The sequence below is a fragment of the Drosophila nasuta genome, chromosome 2R (assembly GCF_023558535.2).
Source record: "Drosophila nasuta strain 15112-1781.00 chromosome 2R, ASM2355853v1, whole genome shotgun sequence".
Taxonomy (NCBI): Eukaryota; Metazoa; Arthropoda; class Insecta; order Diptera; family Drosophilidae; genus Drosophila; species Drosophila nasuta.
This window is the reverse complement of record NC_083456.1, coordinates 17,641,207-17,665,220: the sequence shown is the minus strand read 5'-3', so window position 1 is coordinate 17,665,220 and position 24,014 is coordinate 17,641,207. Positions and strand designations below refer to the sequence as shown.

Below are 24,014 nucleotides of genomic sequence, written 5' to 3'. Positions count from 1 at the left end.
GGTCTATTTGACGTGTCTTGTGCATTTAAATATTAATTCAACAGCAGCACAAAAACGAAAACAAAACAAGTTTGTTTGCTGCTAAGCAGAGGGTTTTAGTGACTAAGAAATATCCTGCAATTAAGAAAAAGAAGTGCAACTGAAGAAATAACATATATCAACCAAAATTTATTCTGCAATTGATTCAAATATTTATAAAATATATATAAAATAATAATTAGCAAACACAGAAATGCATCAATTAATCATATGCGAAAGTTCAACAGAAGAGATACATCAATTAATTCTTTAACAATTAAAATACATTGAGCAATTAATTAAAATATTTATCAATTATAGAAAGATAATAATCAGCAAATGCAGTAATGCATGAGCTATTTTTTTAACAACTCTTTCTGATTTTCGCTTTTTATTATTTCCTATTTGCAAAGAAAACGCAGACATTAAAGTTTATTATCTATCAAGGAGCTGCAATTGGATGGTAATAAAAATAAAACGAGAAATAATAACTCTTAGAAACACCTGTTGCTGCTCATGCAGCAAATATGCATAACTCCATAAAGACAGAGAGGGATATCATCTACTTGTGCTTGTGATTTTATGATACTCTTTTGCAACGTTTTTACGACTACAGGGTATAAAATTGTGAAATGCTGAAACATTTGAAATGGCGCTCAGTTTTTGACACCAACGTGTCGTTGTCACTGTCACTTGACATGGCCAAATTGGCGCATCTTATGAGCGATGGGCGTTGATTGGCTGCTTGACATTATGGATCACCGTTGTGGGCGGGTGCACCTAGCACCTAGCAGCTATGTAGCACCTCATATAACACCTAGCACATACAATACTAAGTGCCAAAGCACCTAGCACCTAGAACCGACATCATCAACATCAGCATCAACATTTGCCTTGGGGGCGACATTGACTTCGCCAGAATGTCAAGTGGCAGAAGTCGAGCGTGCAATGATTTCATTTTGACTTTGATGAATGAACTTTGATTTTGAGTTATATTTATTATGCGCATATTTGTGTGTGTGGGTTTCAAAGATGATGCACAGTTGGCCGGGAGTAGCCCATGCCCAAAACTAATTTCGCAGAATCAAATCAGAAAATTAAAAACATTCTCAACACGTCTTAGATTGCCAGCATTGCATTCATTTTTAGACAACGAAATTCACAATCTATGCGCATAGTTTACTCAACACATGTTACACTAATCGGTTTGCCATTCGAATGGTTTTCATACCAGTGTGCAGCGTTACGCTCTCTAAAAAGTTGTACATGCTAAAATTATTATTAAATTGATGGATGTATAAAAAGTTTCCTATGGGGCTGATGCTCAAAATTAATATAATTTCTTGGCATACATATAGAATTATTTCACGCGCCCTGCTGCGAGGCGGGGCTGCCGATTGGCGATGGCGATGGCGATGCTTTCACGCATATTTGGTGAGGAAATATTTAAGTTGAAATATTTTTGCTACATAATTTTGTCGGCATTTTCAATAACGAAGCACACACACACACGAACACAGGGATGAACTACAGCATTTTGGTTTATGAGTTTTTAAAATGCCAAAAAGTTTTGCCCAGTTGCCACTTAGTCTGAACCTGAGAGGCCGGGGACCAATTTGCCTGGCGGAGGATAACGCGTCTGTGCTGTGGTGGTGTCTCTGTCACCTGCTTGGCAAATGCGAGTAAATTTCATTTATAACGCGCTATCAAATTGCTAAAGAGAAACTTCAGAGGTTGTCTGTCGCTCAGTCCAGACACGGGTACACGAGCTGAGATACATTTGCCTTACTTAAAGTATTCAAAGTGTTTGCGAGTGCTGCATTGCGTATACGCCACGTTGACTGTTATTTGGGTCGCAACTTTTTCTTCATTGGCCACTGCGACGATGGCGACGACGGCGACGCAATAATATGACAAATTACTTTCACAAACTGATGAGCTGGCGCGTAAAGAAAACGAGAGAGTGAGAGAGAGAGAGAGGGAGAGAGACTGGTATCATTGCCATGACGCCGGTTAAATTATCTGCCAAATAAAAATCACTCATACGCCGTGTGCTCTGGCGTTGCCTTTGTTACGAAGAGGCGAGGGATCAAAAGGGGGCGTGTTGACGAACATTTTGTAATTTATCAGCCAAGGCATGGCAGTTATTTAGAAGTTTACAACTGTCGCCGGCAGTAATCAGCTTTACTTTTGTGCTGATAATGTTCTGTTAATGTAATTTGGCTTTCTCAGCTGAAACTGAAGTTGGGGAATTTTGTTTTTTCGTGGAGAAATGTTCATGTTTTCTTTTGCTTGGGTTTATTTACCTTAAAGTTGCTGTGTCATTAACTAAGAGGGTCACTTCCCATTGAAATAGGAAAATAAAAACAGTATATATATATTTTTTCAATTCTTATTTTCTTTATTTCTGTTTTTTGCATATGTATTTGTTTAAAGTTAGTCCAATTTTATTTAAACATTTCGTTTAAGCTATAATAATATTTCACATACAGCTTAAGTTTCCTTTTTTTTGGTTTTTGCCTTCTAATTGAGGCTAGATTTGGCTTAATCCTAGATTTCGCAACTTGCTTAGAAAACTTCATAGTAATACACAAAAATAAGAAAAATAATTAACGCAAAGCATTAGCAGAAAAATAAATAACACTCACATTCAATATACTATAGTCATATATGTATAAACTAGTTTAGCTTTTTTATTTTTGTTTATAAAAATATAACAAGTTCTTTGGAGTTTGTAGCATTCATCATTATTCGTTATGCCCTTCATCTATCCTCTCATTTATTTGTAAGGAAAATCATACAACTATTATACAATATGCATTTACATTTTGATGCCTATGAATACATGTTACTAGTGTACACATAAAGAGCTTTGGCTATTTTATTAATATATATTGCCTTGCATTTTTGTGGGTTCTCCTTTCTTTGCCTTCTGCTTTCTATTCACCTGCTTCTTTGTTTGGTTGCGGGTGGGGTTTGGGGGGTTTTTGGACTAGTATCGAAGCAAACAACAGAATTCTTGTGGCTTTCAACATAAATAATTTACATGTTTCATTTATATTCGCATTTTATGCTCGAACAATAAGAAGCTTCATTTTTGTTTGGATTCCAGTTTGTTCAATTTAAGTGTTTTCCAAATTATAATAGCAACAAGAGTAGTGGTAGTAATAATAATAACAAGAATAGTGGCCATAAATACTAAATACAATGGCGAAATGTTGCTTGGCTTTTAGTTTCGATTTGTTGTTGTTATTTCGGTTTGGTTATTTTATTCACAATTTGAATAACAAAGGAGCGAGTGTAATGCCGTACATTTTATATTCAAATGATGCGAGAGTTTAAATTGTATTCGTATTCATAGTATTCAGATTCACTGTTTCAATGTTGAGCTTGGGCCGCAATTGCTGGAATCAAGTTGCTGACTTTGGAAGCAACGCACAAGCCTTCCTCTTACAGGCTACACAGTCAACTTAATTCCAGGAACTGCAACGCATTTGCCTTTTGCCTTGACGATGATATTCAATACGCACAGTTTAGCACACACACACACACAAACGCAGATAAATTGCACATTTAACACTCTGCACATTAATTTAAAGTTAGCACAAATACACTTTGCTCTTTGCAATTAACCATAACTATCGATATCAATATCCGAAACAAAATATCAATATCGATGCATTTGAACTAGAATAGCGTTTACTTTACTTTTAAATTTCACTAGATTACTTTTGATTTTGTCTGCCACAGTTTTAAACTCTATAAATTTATGGTTTCTATTTTGTATTTCTTTTCGTTATTTTTTGGTTTAACTATGAAATGTTCTATGATTTATATTCATATTTGTTGAGCATTCTTATTGCATGCGATTGTCGTTCAAATAGCATCATTTTGCCGAATTTCTACTACATTTATTTCTAATCTTATTTTCATCAATTTAATTGTTGTTTTTCCTTGTTTTTTTTTTTTTTTTTTTTTTCGTGTGCCATCTATGCTTGTATTCCTATGATTTGTTTGTTTATTTTACGAATATTGCCAAAACTCTTTTTTAGCTTCTATTATTTTTGGTTTTTCATGCAAGTCGCTCGCATTATCTATAGTTTCTGGTTAGTTTTTATTTAATTGGCACAGTTAAATTTTTGTTTTGTTTTAAATTTAGTTTTGGTTTATTCTGTTTTTCTTTAGGTTTGGTTGTCTCATGCCATGCTTAGCTCAATGTTTTGATTGCCCTGTGAATGAAGTCGCAAACTCTTATTTGAAGATTTGACTTTGAGTTTTGCTAGGCATAGAAATGTTCGTTTTTACAACCTGAGCTTAATATAATTTAATTGTACAATTTATACACAAAAGAAAAAAAAACACATTAAGTATATTTACATCGAGTACACAACTAAAATAAATAATAAATACGAAATACGAAATGATGCAGTGTATTTTTTCTTTTTACACTTTTGTTTTTTTTAGCCGTGCTCTTTTAAGGTCACAAGCATTAAATTAAAGCTCTGTAAAGTGTAAAGGAAAATAATAAATTACGAAATAATAAAATACAACAACAGACAACAAGTTTTAACGAGTACGAGTATAATGTGCACTATGTACACTGATGGCCAAAATAAATAGCACGCCTCGGCGAGTGATTCCATAACGTTGACTTAAATAGTATGTACAATGGTGAATGCAAGCAGCATATTAATTTAAAACAAAAAAAAAGAAAACGGAAACAGAAACATTAATGGAAAATTGTAATTGCATTTATTCGATTGACGCAACTTTCGCCACTCTCTGAATTGTCGTTGTCATCAGTTCAGCTCAGTTGTAGCTCAGCTCAGCTCAGCTCAGCTCGACTCAACTCGTTCTGTTTCTTATACGTGACTGGAGGCTGTGGCGGATGCTGCGTTATTATTCTTGTTCCATTTGTTGATATACTCCATGGGTATTTCAATCTGTATCTCCTGCACATCCTCGGCTGATAGGTTACCCACATTCGGCTTGGCTGCGGCGCCACCTGCTCCTCTGGCTCCAACGCCAAGTCCCCCGCCGCCGCCGCCGCTAGCGCCAAGTCCAGCACCTGGGGCACCATAGCCGCCGGCTGCCAATCTCTGCTGCTGCTGGGCAATCGGCGTCAGCAGCGCCTCGTCCCTGTATTATAAGTTCTCAGGCAGCTGAGACTGACGGCGATGCGATGGTGTGGTCGAGTTCAGATAGCTCTCCGAGTACACGCTCTTGGCCCGCTGATCGTAGCGCAGACTCGAGCGTCGAATGTCAATGTCGAGCGGCATGTGGCGATCCTTCCACCAATTGCAGAACAGACAGAGCAGTGTGTTGCGGAACGCCTCTCGGAAATCCCGATTGAAGTAGGCGTAAATAAGTGGATTGAGTGTGGAGTTGAAGTAGCCAATCCAGAAGAGTATAGATACCACAATGTCGGGCACCTGACACGGGCCGCAAGTCATGGAGAGCGTATACCTGAGGAGGCACATAAAAAAGAAAGAATAAAACAAAATTAAGTACTATATGCATACATTTTTGGCAACATTTTAAAGCCCTTTTGTGATACACCGCACGGGTCCAACGACGCGTCGTGCGGCATCGTTGCGTATGAGTAATATTTAATTATGCATGCGCGACATTAAATAAATTATACTGAAATCCCCTGCCAGCGGGGGATGGAACACTTACCATGAGAAGAATGGCAGCCAGCAGAGTATAAAGGTGCCCATGATGATGCCGAGGGTGCGTGCGGCCTTGTGCTCCCGCTTCATTTTGATTAAATGTTTGTCCTTTGTCGGGGTGTGCTCCTGCTCGACCTCATGCAGTGTCAACGTTTTCGATGAGCCCGAGCCACTCAGCGCCTCGCCTGCCAAAATGACATGATAAATGCGGAAGGCTTTAGCATCAGCATCAGCTTCTCTGACATCGACATCGACATCACTATCTCTCTCTCTTCAAACATGGTAATTCGAGCTATGCTCTCACTCATTCACTCTGCTTCACTCACCTGATGGCTGCATTGAGGGTCGATGCATTAACATGGCATTACCATGACGCATCATCAGCTGCTTCTCCTGGCGATTGGCCTCACGGAAAATTGCCAGATAGGTGAAAATCATGATGGTACACGGTATCCAGAACGATATCGAGCTCGAGATGATGGCATAGTACTTGTTAACCACAAATGTGCATTGAGTGCTGTTCTCTAGAACATAGATCTTGTGCTCATCGGTTGTGTACCAGCCCATGAAAATGGGCAGAAATGATAGAAACGCTGGCGGTATCCATATGTTTAACAGCATAATGCCAACCACACGTTTTGTCATGCAAATCGGATACTTGAGCGGCTTAACAATCGCATAGTATCTGTAAAGAAAAATGGGGCAAAAAGGAAAAACAATGCAGCAGAGGCCACAGTTATATTACGATTTTCAAGTGCCTTGCCATTTGGCAGCAAATAAGAAATGAGAAATGCGAAATATTCGAGTGTGTATTTACCTATCCACAGATATGCAGCATAAATGCAAAATGCTTGCTGTTGAGAAGTACACATCCAAACTGTTCCACAGATCGCACAGAAATGGGCTAAAGTTCCAGCTGCAATCAGAAGAGTGCATAAATATTTACTTTAATATTGTACGATAAAGATAGTAACCATCGACTGCCCTAAAAAGTATGCTAAGCTCTTTCGAATTGTTTTGTGGCAAGTTATCAGAGCCCCTGATTTATGTGTTTATCGATTTCATCTTACTTCGCTTTTAGTTTGGCTCTGCCCAGGTGACATTGCCTGTGAACTCGAGCATTTTACGCAAGCTACTTTCACACAGCATGAAAGGCAAATGAAAACCTTTAATGCACTGCGAGAGATAGAGACTGTGAGAATTCTACGCGACACGTGTCTGTCTGTTGAGTCCACAAGTCTCAATGTTGCCACAGGCGGTGGCAATGCGAGCGGGTTGCATGAAAAACTCATTAAAACTCGCGTTGTTGTCTCTACTGGTTGCTGCCGCTTTACCATTTACCACCTACCACCTGCTTGCCACTTGCCTCCCGTCTCCTGCCTCACGCCTAACCACTTCCCTGAACATCTCAACCAAAGCTCGACCAGTCGGGGCCCCGTTTTCTGCCGCAGGGCATGAAAATTTATTATCGGCCACCCAGTTTGGCATCAGTTTCAAAAACTTTTTGACTATTCAGAAACAGTGTGCGGACGCCTGCAGTAACGACCAGGATTTTGGTGGAATGGCGGTCGTTTCTTTTTTTGGGCTTTTATGCTTGCGCTCTTTTTGTTATTTTGTTGTGTGCTCTGGCCTGAATTGGCGCTTAAGCTGCTCTCCCTCACTCTCTATATTAGGGAAAAGGTGCCAGGCAATGGCAATGACGACGACGATAGCCATGTCGACGCCGTGGGCCAGTGTCAATTATGCAACTAGCGACTCTCCCTTTCTCACACTCTCTTCGTCTCTCTCTCTGTGTGAAGGTAAAATTGCTAATGAATGCCAAGTGGGCAAAGGGGTGACGAAGGGGAGAGTAACGAGCGCTTTGGCTCTGAGTTCTGGCAACTGCGACCAATGCCAATTTATATGCAACTCTCGTGGCCAAGTGGCTGACTGAAGTTTTCGGCCTGGCTGCAAGTGTGCACATTATGCGCTGCTCTCAACGCAGCTGCCTCTGCTGCTGCTCTCTGCTGCTGATGCTGCTCTTGTTGATGACATGGCAAACACTTGTTCTAGACTTAAACCCGAATTCGAGCTTTAAGTCAGGCCTTAAAGTAGCGCCCATGCATAATTAACTGAGCCAGCTATCTGCACTTGGCATCACATGCACACACATCACATTACACACACACAAACAGACAGACACACGCACGCACACACAGACACAGTCAGACAGGCAGCTGTGTGAAGGATGTGACCATGTCACACTCTGACGGTTTTTGTCCCCCAGAATAGCATTGCCAAGTAGGCAAAGGCAAAGGCGTTGTGCGACTCTTTGTCAATGTGTGTGTGTGTGTGTCTCTGCTTGTGTGTGTGTGCCCATTCTCTAAAGGCATGCACACACTTTCGAATCGGAATCCTTACAACAATGCAACAGCAAAAGTCAATAGTTACCGAGACAGTTTTTTGTCCAAGTTTATTGCAAATACAAACGAGCAAATAATATTCCATAAATATTGACTGCACAAAGTGAGTTTTTTTTCCTTTTAGCCGATTTTCACTTCCATTTAATCCATGTTATAAAATTATTTATTTTAGTGTTTTTATCACCATTCGAGCTATCTCTTTTTTCCATACTGTTTTTCTTTCAATAAACAAATTAAAATATCCTTTGCTGGAAGTGTAAATCAGATTCGGCGTGTAACAATTTCTTTTGCGTTTTGTTTTAAGTTTTCTTTTGTAGTTTTTGTTTGCACATTTTAATACTTGAACACAAACGCACGCACATGAGCTCGCTAGGAGGGCGAGAGATGACTTTGTGCATTTGCATTTGCCACATATAAAGCCGCACACAAACACACACACATCCAGGCACGCCCACACTTACACACACAGTCAGACAGACAAATACACACACACGCATACAAACGCACACATTTTGCCCACACGTAGAGCAGCATAAATAAACGTTGCTTTCATTTTTCAGGGATTTTTTTGGTTGTTTGCCCGGACGTTGCCTCCCCCCTCTCGGTCCACTTCCTTAGCTGGCCCCCTCTGCAGTCCTCTTCTTCTGGCCGCCTTTACAGTCGACTGGCATTTTGTTTGGTCTTGCGTTCAGTTGCAGTTATAATTTTTGCTGCAGCTGCAGCTGTGCTTACTTTTGTTATAGTGTGTGTGCGTGTGTGTGTGGTGTGTGTGTGTGTATGTGTCTATGTATCTGTGTTTTGTTTCGTTGTTGTACTTACCACCCAGTTACTTGCACACTAAAGTTAAATGTCATGGCCATAATAGCGACCATTATATCAGCCATGGCTAAGGAAACTACAAAGTAATTCGTTATAACTCTGCAAAGAGAATCAAAGAGAGAGAGAGAGAGAGAGATATTACGAATCATGCCAACAATAATAACAACGACAACAAGAATGACAATGACAGTGAAAACGACAAGAGTAACAACAGTAAACAATATGGGAAAAAAGGGCTACGTAACCAGAGACGCCCGTTTAGATGACTAATCAGGATATCGCATTCGCATTCAAGCTTGTTTGTAACTGTAAGCATGTATTTGTGTACGTTTTGTTGAGTGCCTGCTTTGTGTGTGCGAGTGTTTGTGTTATACAATGTGTAATGCGTGCTCCCGAGGGGAATGGGGATGGAAGAAGAAGTAGCTGGGGCAGCAAATGATTTCAGTTAGCATTGTGCTGTCAGCAGGGGACATTAATAGGAAAAGGGAAAGCAAAGGCAAAACGTGTATTCTCAATTTGCTGCAATTGTGAATTCTCGTAGTTCGAACTTAATTGATATTCCTCAGTATTTTCTAGATGTTTTTCTAACATTTTTCAAAGCAGTATGTTAAGCGCATCCTAATGAACATTCAAGTTCGTTACGGCTCGGACTTAAATCTTAAATAACTTTCAACGTTTCTAGTCGTTAATTGCAACAAATCGCCGCCATTTTGTAAATGGTATGCCATTACTTAGTTCGCTTTCAAGGAGTCCAACTTGCTCCCGCTCTCAGCTGGCCATTAAATTTTTTTTGCAAAATAGAGAGAGAGTGAAAGAAAATACTCATTGCAGCACATTTAAACACTTTGAGCAGAAGGCGGAAACAGTTGCCGAGCATCCTTCAAGTGAAGGCGGCGCCGCTGCCGTCGACGCGGCGTCGTTAATGAGCAGCAGCCTCCTCCATGTAATGGCAAATGGATGTGGATGGATGCTACATATTGCATAGTATATGGCAACATATATCACACTTTCTCGCTCTCTGGCTCTCGAGGTTCATCTTCAACCCGAGAGAGAGAGAGAGAGAGAGATAGAGAGAGCAACGCAAAACAAAAAAGAGGAAAAATACGAAAATAATTTCAAACGCTCAAAACGTTTTTTACGATGCGACATATAGAAAATTTTAAATTTATGCTGTCATAAAAACCATAAGCCGCCTTAATTGCCAAAGTTGTTGCCGCGCGGTTTCTGTTGCCGTTTCTCTAGTGTCGCTTTTTTTGTTGAGTGTGGTTGAGTGTATTGTGTTTTTGTTCAATTTCTGTTTGAGCTTAACTGTCATGCTATTCCGAGTATTGTTTCTATTTCACTTCTCCTACATTCCATTTTTTATCGCTTTGTTTTAGTCGCATGCCGCATGAATTTGCAAAGCGCAAAGGAACAATAGATAGATTTTGCAGCAGCAGCAGCAGCTCGCTTCTCTGGCATTTTAAAGTAAGCACAAATATTTCAAGCAACGCCAGCTGACGAAATTTATAAGTCTGTTTGGATTTGGAATCTTGGAAATCTTTTGCGCCTGGCTGGCATTAATTTGGGGCCAGCAAATTAGATTTATATCTGAAGGTAGTAGCCATCGCGCCTTGGCTACAACATCAACACCATCATCATGAACGTTAACATTATCGTTAGAGATAATGAGCATTAGTAGCGTTATAAGTTAGGCACAGGAGCTGCGAACTGCGAACTGCGAGCTGGGAGCTGCCGACACGCAAGTCACTTAAAAAATAAAATGTTGCTCATTAGAAGCAGAAAAAAGAGAAATTAAGAGACGTTCAACCTTAATTATGCCTGGGTTCTTCCTTCTTATACTGATGCTTGCCCCTTGCAATTCGCTTTATTTCTTTTGCTATCTAAGAAAAGTTTGTTTGCCTCATTTTTTTCCCATTGCCTTTTTTTGCTCACTCGGGCTACAAGAACATTTAAAGTTTTCATTACTGTGGAGAAATTTGCATTACTTAAGCGTCTTATGAAACATTCTACAACAACTTTTGATTGCATGCCTCTAAAATGATGCGACGAAGTTAACTTTGATTATGTGAACCCGTCGGAGTTTTATGATGCGCTAAATTGATTTGCCTGCCAGTTATTAAGGCATAACTAAAAATATTAACGAACCGAGCCAAGCTGACGGTCCCATCATTTATCACTACAAACTTTTCTTCTATTTTTTTTTTTATGGTAATGCCCCGTGTCTGTCGTTTGCTTTCGCTCACTTTCTCTCAGTTTCTTGCTATCCCTGTCTATCGTCATATCGCTATATAAATGCCAAGCGAAGGACGCCAGCTCCGTGCCGGCAGTTGACAGCGCATCTAACGAGGTCGTCTCGCTGAGATGTTGACAAGTGTCTCTTCCGATTCGCATGTGTGTGGGTGTATATGGATGAGTGGCTATATTTATATTTTAGTTACAAATGAATAAAACGAAGGTTTATTGGTTTGCTATTGGGGGCCAGCGGTGATGATGATGATGATGATGATCTGGTCGTCAATTGCATCACTCAGCATAGCCAAAAAAAAAGAAGACAAACAATTCGAATGCATCGACGATGATGCAGTTCGATGGACAGCGCTCTAATCAAATCAGCAATAAAAACGATTTTAATTGCTGCTTGATTTCGCGAATGGACAAAACAAATATAGCACTCAAATGCAGTAAAATAATCGTGGTTGGAATCTTATGCCAGCGGAGAGCAAGGGCAATTAACAATCTCTTGGCATGCAAATTGGATTCCTTTCGCATTTTCGCATTTTCGCATTTTAAATACAGGCATAAAAGTTAATTTGTCATCAAATTAATGAATTCCGCCAAAGAAAATGTCATCCGCCAGCGAAATTGAAACAAAAATGCAAATATCGCCCGAAGGACGAAAAGTAGACGCTCAATTATGAGCTAAATAAATAAGCACAAAGCAGCAGCGGCAGAAGCAGACATAAAATACAAAGGACTCAAAGTAAAGCGAGCGCGAAAACAGGATGCGAACTGGGACACGAAATACGTGAACACGAATCCCGGATACACCGAGGCGAACGTGCATGAATTTTATGCAAAGTTGACAAAAATTGAGCATAGGAAAGCGAAATAATTAGAAAGTGTTAAGGCAGCGCGACAGGTGTGAGAGTGAGTGAGTGAGTGGGGGCCGGAAGTGGGTGGAGTTCTGTGCGCGCGCAAATTGGCAATCAAGACAGCCCCAAGGACTTTAAGAATTTTATGCAATTACAACAAAATAACAAAAAAAAAAAAAGGAATACAAAAAGAACAGAAAGGGAATCGCAGAGCGACAGCAACGCTAATTGCTTTTCACAGATAATTAGAATGTAAGCGTTTGGTGTGGGGGAAGGGGGGAGATGGAAGGGCGTTGTCCCTGGCAATTAATGGAGTTGGAATGCTAGTTAGAGTTAAGCGCACATATTACACATTACGTATACGCACCTTAATTTTCTAACACGCATCACAGAAATAATAACAAGCAGATTGCCACAGATGGCCGCAATGATGATGAACAGCATCACGAATGCCTTGAGCACCCAAAAGACGCCATCGAACCAATCCTCGAAGTCAACTGCCGACTTACAGTCAGCATCCTGCTGCGCTAGACTGCTGTTTGCTGCGACGCTGACCGCTGTGCTGCTTAGCGGTGATGATGTGTTTAGTTCGTATGTGGCGGGCGCTGGCATGGGCAATGTCGTTGGCGTGGGCGTGGCAGTGCCTTGCAGGGGCAGTGCGACGGGGTCGGCAACACCGAACGATGTTGCGGACAGCGCATTCGTTGTATGCAGCAAAGCAGCTGCAGTAAGTGCAGCCGCCGTGCCGATCAGCCTCAGATTGAGACTGGGATTGCTTGCTGTAGTCGTTGTACGCTTTCCACTACCACTTCCACTGCCATGTGTCTCCTCTGTTTGTGTGTCTGCTTCGGCTGGTCGACAGCGACGGCAGCCAAGTCTTTTGCGTATCCTTGTGGCGCTTGTTCTGTGCCGCATTGTTGTCGTTGCCGCTGCGGTTGGCAACGCGGGCAACTGGCTGAGCTCCAAGCACTGCATGACTGCCACTTGGCTAGACTTTCACTCGTGGCACGGACTTGAACACTAACTTTTCTTGCTCTCACTTTTATCTTTTACTATTTTGCGCTTTTTTTCTATATATATTTTTTTTTTGGTTTATTTGTTTTCTGGCTGTTTGCTTAACTTGCGCAACTCTCACGGCCACGGCCACGTTTAAGGGTTTCTCGGTCTTGGTTTCGCTTGATCTTGCGTTAATTTTCTCGACAGTTACCGACGACAACGGCGATGAAGACGGTGGAGACGTGAAGGAGGAGCGCCATTAGGGATTCGCGACACGCGTGGCGCTAGCGACGTTGAAACCAAAACTGAAACGGCCACCGCAACGGGAAATTGATTCGCCAATGTTGCCCGCGCACCGTGCGATGCCAGAGAGACGAAGAAAGCAAAACGGAGGCGGAGGCGGAGGCAGAGGCAGAGACGTCAACGTCGCGCTGTCCTTGCCAGTCCCCAAAAACTGACGCCCACTCGCTTAGCTGCTGCTTCGACTGCTGCTTCTGCTGCTGCTGCTGCTGTTGTTAATGATAATGTTATTATGGAGGCGACGTCGCTGCCGCTGCTGGACTTGTTGTCGTTTTCCTATGCGGCTTCTGTTTTTTTCTTCTTCTAAATTTCGCGTTGTTATTGTTGTAGTTCCAGTTGTTGTTATTATTGTTGTTGTTTGCCCGTTGATTGGGTTTTTTCTTTCTCCAAGCGGCTGCGTTTTAATTTTGTTCATTTTTTGTATTTGTATTTTTTTTCTTTTTTGCGGCTACAGCGAAGACCGCGTCGCTTAGCTGCTGCTGGTGTTCTTGTTGCTACTGCTGCCACAACGTTTCAGTATGCTTTTAGTTTTATTTTTACCATTTCATGTCTTTAATTTATTTTTAGTATTAGTTCGTGCAAGTGGTTTTCACATTTATATTCCACTAACTGAAAATATTTTCGATGTTTTTGCTGCTGTTGTTTGAGCCATAAAAACTAAATTATTGCAATACAAAAAAAAATAAAACAAAAACCAATGTAGGGTAAAAAGGGGCGGGCAAAAGCATGGAAAATCATACGTTCGATTTTCATATGTTTTTCCCATTATATCATAAGTATCATTGCTTGCGGCTGCTTCTCATTTCGTATTGATTTTAGTCAATATTTGTTTATTTGCTGACGTCGAAATTTAGCTGTTCCTTCTGCTTTAAGTAGTTTTTTTCGTATTTTGGTTTTTGGTTTTTGTGGGTTATTGGTGAAGCAGCGAGCAACTAGAATTATAGGGTGTCTACGTAACCCCCACTAAATAAGCACAATTTTACAATCTATTTAGAATATAATCAATCTTCGAACTAATTTGTCGACTCTCTCCACGTGTTTACCTCAATACAGGGTGATTTATTTGAGGTGTAATTTTGAAGCTAGAGTCACGATAATAACTACTGTATTTATGATTTCCGAAAATTGAGTTGCTATTGGATAAAAATTGTAAAAGTTATTTATGAAATAATTTTATATGGCAAAAAACGGTTGTTGCTATCGATTGTTAGTTATTTTGGCTGGCAATCTGGTCTATCTGAACGATATATAAAATGCAATCTTTGGTATATTTTAGTAATTTTGGTATTTTAGCTCGGTGTATTAATTTGGTTAGTTGCCAATAGCGATATACTAAATATCACATTTGGTATATTTTAGATTGTTTGGTATATTTTATGTACTATTTTGCTTTTATCAAAAAATGCGTATCTTACTGTCGAGCACACTCGAATGTAACTTTCTAACTTGTTAGTCGGGTTCAAGGGTCGCACCCTGTTTTAGTTGCTAATGATTTATGTGACGACAGCTGTGCGAAAGAATGTCACTCGCTCTCTCTCGATATTGCTCGCTTCAAAAATCTTCTAGCTTATGTATGTACATATAGTAGTTTTGTATGTGCTCCCAATTTCTCCTGTTTTGCTATCCTCCCCCCTGCTCTCTTCTTTGCCCTTCGCTTTGACCGCTCGCGCAACTAAGTTGCGGAAAAAACGTCCTAATGCCATTATTATTATTTTGTATGTCTGTAAGTGTGTATTTTTTTTCCTCTGCTGCGCTGCTGTCACTGTGTCTTTATGCTATATATTCTATATTCTGCTCTTCTATGTATATGAACATTAATATTTATATTTCTTTTTTTGTGAATTAATTTCCTGATGATGTTTTATTTTCATGTTCGCACACGCTTTCAGCGTTCGTTCGTTCGTTGTGACCGCCTTTTTGATGTTGTTGTTTTTAGTCACAGTTCACATTGTCGTTGTTGTCATTATTGTAGTTGTTGTTGTTGTTGTTGTATACAACAAATTGGCCACTCGCATTTTGGCGGCCACGAGCTTTAAATTAGACGACACCCAGTTGCGTAGGGGTATTTCATTTTTGGATTTACTCAGATGACACATTTTAAGATCTTTTTCTGTTTCTGACTTTTGCGTTTCGGTTTTTGCGTGCTTCGATTTCATCCGTGTTAATTATGCCGAGTGTCAGGAAAGTTTTTTTTTTTTCGTTTTTTATTTTTTATTTTTTTTTGCAGGCTGTAAATGAGGCAAACCATACGGACACGTGGTTGTAATTGCTGCTTCAATTTTAGGTTGCCATTTGCCACGCCCTGGCGCTAGTCCAAATTGAGCAACTGCAAGGAAATGGAAATAGAAAAGCGAATAAATATAAAAATATAAAAATTGACTATACCTAGCAAGAGTATACATAAAAATAATAAAATTGAATGCGCATAAATTGTCGAAAAACAGGCCATGAGAAAATTAAATAAATGCGATAATATATTTGTTTAAAAATATATGTATAAATATCTTTCATGCTCAATACATGTTTGTCGCCGCTCATCAAAGCACGCTGCCGCAGCGCAGTCGGCAGAGGCAGAGGCAGAGGTGTTGCCGTCACCCAAAGCGTCGCTGCTCTGCTGCTAATATATTTTTATTAATTTTCAAATTTATAATTTTGTACCCAGCGACCGACGCCTATATTTTTTTTTTTGCTTTCTTCTTTTACTCATAGAAGTGGGTGTATGATTAATTTTTGTGGCAAAACTAATTTCCATTAATTTAAACGCAAAATAGATTAAGAAAAAGATCCATTTTCTCAGCATGTATATTACTTAACGCCTTCGAGACAGACGCCTCTCATATGCAATTGATGTAATGCAGTTTATTAACGGAAATCCATGGGAATGAAGGCCAAAAAACAATTCTGACAACTGGCGACAGACAGAAGCGGAAGCATCGAACATGGAACATGCCCAAAATGTGCGCTTCATTTAGCTGCCAATTGCTTTGGCATTTGAATGCTCAATTTGTGCAGTTGCGTGTGTGTTCTTTTGTTTGCATCGCTCAGTCAACGCCTTAAAAATACACATGAGAGAACAGAAAACATCTTCCAATGTTAATGTCAAGAAAATTATTATTATTATTTTTTGTTTGGTTCTTTCTTGATTTTAATTTCACACACAGTTGTACTCGTACAAAGTTGTCTTTTTTTTCGTTTTCAGCTGTTTTGGCTGTTGACGTTGTGCAAACGCCTTTGCACTTGGCATTGTGCGTCCTCGCAATTTAGTTTGTTGCTCTGCCTGACATTTGTTGTTGTCGTTGTTGTTGTTGTTGTTTTAGCTGGTCGTGTTTTGCTCGAAACTGTTGCCAAATTATGGCGCGCACATGCCAAACATACTAACAGAAAAAAAAACACAACAACAATGGCCACAAAACTTATGTAGCCGGGCTCGAAGCTGTGGGCCAACAACAGCTGCGCTTGGCTGAGACACGAGAGCACACAATGCTGCAGCAAGAGCAGCAGACGCTGCTAATTAAGCTTAACATACTTTCCAACGCTCTTAACCACATGGGGTCCCTGCACAGCCACGCCCACTGCGCCCCCATTCCCATCGCTGGCATCCTTAGGCAATCAGCTTTGTGCATGCTCTATCTTGTTTAAACTTTTAATTAATTAACTTGCATTTATTTTTATTTAATAAACAAAACTTTTAAATTTACCCACATCTCGCAGTGGAACTCGATGCCTCATTTTGCTGCAAGTCGCAAGCACAAACACACACACACACACACACACACACACATACACTCACTTACACAAATAATCAGCATCTCTCTCTAGTCCCCAGGACGAGTGCCTTTTATGCTACACCTGAGCTGAGCTGAGCTCTCTGTTGTTCAGCCAAATTGGCTTTGTATTTCAATGTAAAATGTTCACTTGAAATTAGCTTTGTTTACTTCGTTTTTCTCTGGAAATTCCATCACAAAAAGTTTAATGAATTAGCCAAATATTTTCATTTGATTCCCAATTAGATGAGAAAGCAAATTGTTGTTACTTAAAGCACAAATTTCAATTGAGTCAGCTTGCTGCATTCATTCATTTTAATGCTGAAATGGATATTGGACTTAATCAGAGTCGAGCACGTTGCGCATATCTCTGTTCGATAAACAATTGCTTGCGTCATTGGCCACTTAGCCGGGCCCCAAAAAAGCAGCTGCCAATTCATGCCAAACATACATTTATTTGCAGATTCCATATTGATTCATGTGGCAGAAAAACAGAAGAAAATAAAATAAAATCATATTTAATTATAAAGTTTTGCAAATTCATTTGTGTTGACAAGGTGCTTGACTGGCATAATAACCAGTCAAAAGCTATGAGGAAAGCAAAAAATGAAATAATGAATATGTAAAAAATAGTGTTTTGTAGAAAACTAAACTGCAAGATACCCAGTATCGATTATTTCTGTTTTTATTAAACACATTCAATACTAACAATTTGATCGAAAATTAGAAATTATTTTACTAAAATAAACATTTGTGCTAAGTAACCATTTCACCTAATTTTTTTACAGGGTATCGCAAAGGAAAATTAAAAACGCAAAGCTGAGCAAATACTGATGTGTCAGAGAAAATTGGACGCTGAGTTTTTCTTTTTTTAATACCTACATATATTGTGTGGTGCGATTAATGTCAATTTATTTTCATATGTGCCAAATGATGGGTTGAGTATGGAACATCATCATGGCCATTGTGAATGCAGTGTTGGGCTGGGAATACAAAATCATCATCATCATCATTATCATCATCGTCAACAGCATTGTGAATGCAGTGACACACTTGAACTTTAAATGGATTCCCAGTCCAATTTGCGCACGCAGCGTGAAAATAAATCACACTGACTAAAGGCGCTTACAAAATGTTCCATGTCTCTTATTGTACATTGCCTATACACACACACACATAATATATATATGTATGTACTTCTACTATATGTATAGATAGAGATGTATTTAATTTTCGTTTTCCCGACTGAGAGCCAGCACACACACATACACACAGCCACTCACACAAAAGGCAGTAAGCTTTTCAATTTCCACTACATAGATAAACATGCCATGCTGCCAACTGTAAACGATTAGGGCATGGGACAGCTGCTCTATGGGCAGAGGGCAGAAAAGGGAAGGATGAGGCCATGGAACAGAAAGTGGAGCGAACGCCTAAGGCGTTGAGATTTTATTGGCCGTAAAGTAGGCAGACATGAAATCGGAGTCGCACAGCACAAGGAAGAGCAATTGAGGGACGCAACACATCGAGTGAAGACAGAGAGAGAGAGTGAAAGAGAGAGGGAGGAGGGATTCGGAAGGGGACGTCTATTTAAAAGCTATTGTTGCGATGTATACAAAATCCACACAATGAAAACCAAAACTTGGCTAAATAGATGATAAAAATTACGCGGCGGGCGATTGATGCCATTGTGTATCTGTGTGTGTGTACGTATGTATGTGTGGGGTGCAGTGCGAAGGATAAGCCACACAAAACAAATGTCAAAGTCAACACCCAAACCAATATAAACACACTCACATACAAAAAAAACGAGTGAAAGAGACAGAGCGAGAGATAGATTGGCACACACTTAAGCTGCAGAGTGAGAAGCGTCACAAAATAAGCATAGAAAACAATAAGGAGAGGGAGAGTGGACTCTATGAGTGTGTGTGCGTGAGACTGTGTGTAGTGAAGGGTGTATAGATCGATTGCTTTGATATTTCACAGCCAGGCCACTTAAACTTTAGCAAAAGACGGGTATGATAACTTACAAATCTAAATTTAAGCTCAAGTGAGTTTTATTTTGATAAAAATAAATTTTTGTATATTATGCATTACAACATTAAAATGTAATGAATGAAATGACTTAGCAAAATTGTTTCGACGATGACTTTTGCAATTGTATAAACAATTTATTTATTTTATTACCCAAAACATGATTGTGGAATTCTTTGAAATAACATTATTAGGGCTCAATCGACAAAAAATTGACTTGCATACAAAAAGTTGTGTTATTGGGCGTATACTTGATGTCATTATACCATAACATGATTGTGGAATTCTTTGAAATTACATTATTAACGCTCAAACAGGAAAAAAAAACATTAAAAAGTTGTGTAACAGGGCGTATACTTAATGTTATTATACTGAAATTAAGTATACGCCCTGTTACACAAACTTTTGCTTCGCAAGTCCATTTTTTGTGTTATAGTGTTGCTTTAACAATTAAAAAGTTTTAATTTATAGCTAAAAATTTAATTATGAAATTAATAGCACAAAAAAGTACCGACTAGTCGTGCTTTTATTGATCTTTTGTGTGGCGAGAATAAAATATTAATATCTTAAGAATCTTGAAATGCCTCGCAGGTTTTTGGTTGAGATTTATGAAGTCTGATTTAGGTATTATATGAATAAACTGTCGAGTGTCTCATAAGAATGTAGAAGCTCAGCCTATGCCTGGGGATATTTCTTGGCTTCCCCTAATGTGGCTGCTGCCAACGCCATCGCATCGCCATCGCTATTGTCATTGTCATTGTCATTGGCGTTGGCGTTGTCTAGCCTTGGCTGCGTTGCTGTGCGACTGCTTGAGATTGTAATGAACGTCAAGTAGCGCAACGATTAATGAAAATTGCTTAATAAGCATTATTATCTTACTGGCATTAAATTATTTAGAGAAACCCGAAGAGCACAAGCTTAGCGACAATATTGTATTTGTGTTTTCCCCCTTGCTTTGTTGGTCCTGCTGTTGTTGCCATCGCTTTCGCTGTTACTGGCAAGTCCAACAATGTCGCCATTTGTTGGCTTTGTTCGCTCTTCAGCTCTTCAGCGAACGAAGTCAGACAAAAGAGTTGCCCGTCCCATGCGTTGTGCACACACACTGAAGCTGAAGCTGAAGCTGCTAATTGATTAGAGCTTTAGCGGGGTAGAAGACCTCAGGGAGAATGTTTCACTCTTTGGCTTGGGGAGCTCTGTGTCTGGCAATCACTGAAGTAAAATGAAAACGCAAACAGAGGAGACAGCTATGATGGAAAATCCTAGTCAGTTCTAGTCTTATTTGGCCTTCGCTCTCATGAGTTGTCTGTCTGGCTGGCTGGCTGGCTGGCAGGCAGGCCGACATCTGTTTCCAGGAAGGAGCTCTGCCACTTGGCCCGCATCCGTTTGTCATTTCAACATTTGCTGTTTCTGACAGCAAACTGCCAGAAGTTTAGCGAGCGCACGATGCTGATTGACGAACACACGGTTGACTTAGCCAGAGGGTTGGGAAATAGCATTAAAGGAGTAGGAGTCCTGCTGCTTCAGATGAATCAATGTGTTTGCTTCAGCACTTGGCTCTTTCTCGCTTATCATTTCTATGCCATGGGTCAAAGCTTAATGAGCGCTTGTCTCCCATTGACAGCTCAGCTAAGTGGCTTTGTGTTGCGACTGCCTTTGCCTTTGCTTTCGTCCTCGCCTTTAATGCATTTGTTTCGTTTCAAAGAAACCATGAAATTGATTTTCTGCGCCTGTCTATGCGATTTCCTGCCAATAGTCATTCAAGTGAATCTTAATCTCGCTATTTCACCAATTGAATTATAAGTATGTAATGTCACTCTGAGTCAGCACTCTCAATGACAAATTCTGACTGCTATTAAATGCATTTTGCGACACAAAAACAATAGATTCTATCTGACAGGCAACTTCAAATAGAGTCTTAAAACTGTTCAACTATTTGTTAAGAATATCAACTGATAGCTGGCATTTATATTTGTGATGAGTATCAGTTACTCAACTCTGTCCGAAGATAGCCCAAAGGCTCTTTGTTCTCGTCAGCTGAAGCTGAAGGCATTGAAGATTACAAGGCGTTCAAGTAAATGGCAATTGTCCGACAAAGTGCTGGCCAATCGTTGCCAGTCATAAACTCACTTCAACAGCCATTAATCTGGGGCCTGAGTCTCAACGGCAAAAGCGGAGAAGCCGAAGAACCATTAGCAGCGTCAGGTGTTCCCAGTAAGGATGCCCAAGAGAATGATGGTACAACCCCGGTGGAGCTTCTGTTTGCTGGCAGATATCAGCAAAATTGATGATGATGCTGTCTTTTGCGAACGCAAAAAACATTTATGCACAAACAAATTAATAAACCCCGGAAATGCATTTTATATTTTACGTATGCAGCTGCAGTTCCAGTTGCACCTGCTGTTGCTCTGCTTAATGGCACCTGGAGTGCAGAGAGAGATAGAGAGTGTGAGAAAGGGAGTTTCCTGGTTGGTTTGGCGCTGCACACGTAGCTGCATTCATGAATGTGCTGGCATTTCTTGAAGGGATTTGCTGCTACGGCTCATGCATATTCATGTCGCCATTCTTCCTGCTCTTCTCTCAGTCTGTTCGTTTGTGTGCGTTTGTGTGAGTGTGTCTGTGTGTGCTGAACATCCGTTTCCGGCAAGCACTGACTAGCAGCAACGCCTGGTAAAACTCACCTGGCACTCGCAAAATGTCTGAGCTTTATAAATTTCGCATGGCCTGTGTTTGAATTGTGTGCACTATACTATACTACTACGAAAATTGAAACAATTTCAATTCGATTTTTGGTCGTCAGTGTTGGAATTTTTGATAGCGCAAAGCAAGGCACAAGCCGTGCAAATGGCAAAGTTCGGGCACTTGAGAAAGGCATTCGCAAAGAGTCGAAAAGTGAAAATGCATGTGACAAGTGCAACTTGACAGCCGGTAGGCAGCCATAGTGCCTTTCTACTTTCCCCTTTCTCCTCCCGTACTCTTCACATTCTTTGCACTGTCAATTTGTGCACAGGCAACAGCAGGTTGAATGAGGAGAATCGAGAGAGAGAGAAAGAGCGGAACGATGGGAACGTTGGTTCTCAACTGTCGACTGTTGGCTGTCGACTGTCGTTGGGCCGACTTTTGGGGCTTGTAAGTGAAATTAAAACGCAAATATGAAACATCGTTGAGCTGCTTGAAATTCTTGTGCCTTGACATCAGGATGCGAATGTCGATGTGATGCCATCAAATTATGAGCAATACCCAAAAGAAGGTTACCGAATAATGCTCCACAAAAAGTTCATCAACGTTTGGAATTTTTGCAGCAGAAGCCTCAGGCCTGTAGGCGTCTCTCTGCGGCACCGTTGAATGTCGGGGCCAGCCCAAAAGTATGCAAGGCATTTGAGGCGATGCCAATGCGGCTTTAAGTACGAGTAGCGCCAAAGGCAACAACACAACAACAACAATCATAATAATAATAACAAGAACAGTTATCGTTATAAACAGAGAGAGAGAGAGAGCCTACAACTAAACTCAAGTCGAGAAAATCTCGAGACACTCATAATCGGCTTGCGTAGCGCAATAAAATAAAAACAGATATAAAATAAATTCGTCATCTCAGATATGTATGTAAGATCTTACTATGTATATTAGAAGCAATGAATTTCGCCAGTTTTTTTTTTTTTGTTTTAGACTTTATAATTTATGGCGCGTATTTCGCTAAAGCTGCGAAGCGGCAGCAGAAGCGAAAAGCAAAGGCAGAGCAGAGCGGCTACAAACAGCGACACAACGCACAACGAAGGCCACACACAAATTTCCACGCCGGCTTTTCACATTCCACGCGTGGCTGCCGCCTCGCTCAGTGTTTGATTATTAAAATTTGTGTGCGCTGGCATTTTCATTGCGCTCATTGGGTCGTATTTTAGCACACTCTCTCCCCTGCCTTGTATATATAAATATTTGTATATATGCTTGTACATACATACATGCATATGTATATGGGTGTTGTGCGTATGTATGTTTTTTTATTTCGTTGTCCAATTTTTTCGCATAAAAAGTGGCATGCAAATAGCTAAGCTCTCGCAGCATCCACAACCCGCAGCCCTCTGGACAAACACAAATGAATTGGGAAAGCTGATGCAGCTTTTGAAACGAGTTTCGGGTTTTATATTCAACCAAAGGGACATAAATACAATGGCTGGTGCCTGGTCCTCGCTTTCTCCCTATTTTATGAGCTGGCAGCAGGTATCCATTTTATTCACGAGTATTTGATGTACACTCGAATTACAAATTCACCAATCGCATTCGCATTCACATGCACACACAGCTGTCAGGCATCGATATGCTGGCAATCGATCACAGATAACAAATATTTGACACTTTTTTAATTACTTGCCAAATTAGAAATTCATTTTTAATGCACTCGTATTTTGCGCAATTTTGATAAAGTCAACGAAGTGCACTAAAAATATTATATTCATGATTTTAAATGTAAATATTCATTCAAAAGCAGAAGTTATCCTAAATGATGTTTGGATGTAATTCAGGACCACAAAGTGAAAATTTGCATACTTAGACGAAGAGAAACCCCATTGTAATCGGTTGGTTGCCAGTAAATTTGTCCATCAATACTAATAATGGTTGAGCATGCGAGTCAAAGAGCAGATTTGAGGTGGTGAATGTGGTGGATGGTAAAGTGGTACAACATGCCATGTAGTTGTGCTTAGTTGGGAAAATCCATTGTTAATGGACCGAGCCTGTCCTCTGTGCACTTGAGTGATTGTAATCACAGAAAACTTTGAATTTTAAGCAGCTTAAAACTGTCGAAACTGTGAAATCCCCACCGAGTCCGCTTCCCCTATATACATTTGATCGCTACTTGTGTATTGGTTAAAGTTGCTTACGAATTTCATGAGATTTTCGGTAGTCATAGTTTCGTCA

At 40.1% G+C, this 24,014-nt stretch overlaps 1 protein-coding gene and 1 long non-coding RNA gene across 2 annotated transcripts in view; one reads left to right on the top strand and one right to left on the bottom strand.

The window, feature by feature from the left end:
• Nucleotides 1-24,014, top strand: part of LOC132784526 (uncharacterized) — a 103,585-nt gene that overhangs the window by 37,329 nt on the left and 42,242 nt on the right. The window lies entirely within an intron of this gene.
• The window catches only part of LOC132784522 (octopamine receptor beta-2R), a 47,579-nt gene continuing 26,239 nt past the window's right edge, over nt 2,675-24,014 (bottom strand). Inside the window, exons 2-7 of the mRNA XM_060790189.1 lie at nt 12,374-15,628; nt 8,912-9,010; nt 6,508-6,606; nt 6,017-6,375; nt 5,698-5,875; nt 2,675-5,484 (exon numbers count right to left, since the gene is read on the bottom strand). Of these exons, the coding sequence (XP_060646172.1) occupies nt 5,163-5,484; nt 5,698-5,875; nt 6,017-6,375; nt 6,508-6,606; nt 8,912-9,010; nt 12,374-12,981 (1,665 nt within the window). The 5' untranslated portion in view covers nt 12,982-15,628 and the 3' untranslated portion in view covers nt 2,675-5,162. The remainder of the gene's footprint in view (nt 5,485-5,697; nt 5,876-6,016; nt 6,376-6,507; nt 6,607-8,911; nt 9,011-12,373; nt 15,629-24,014) is intronic.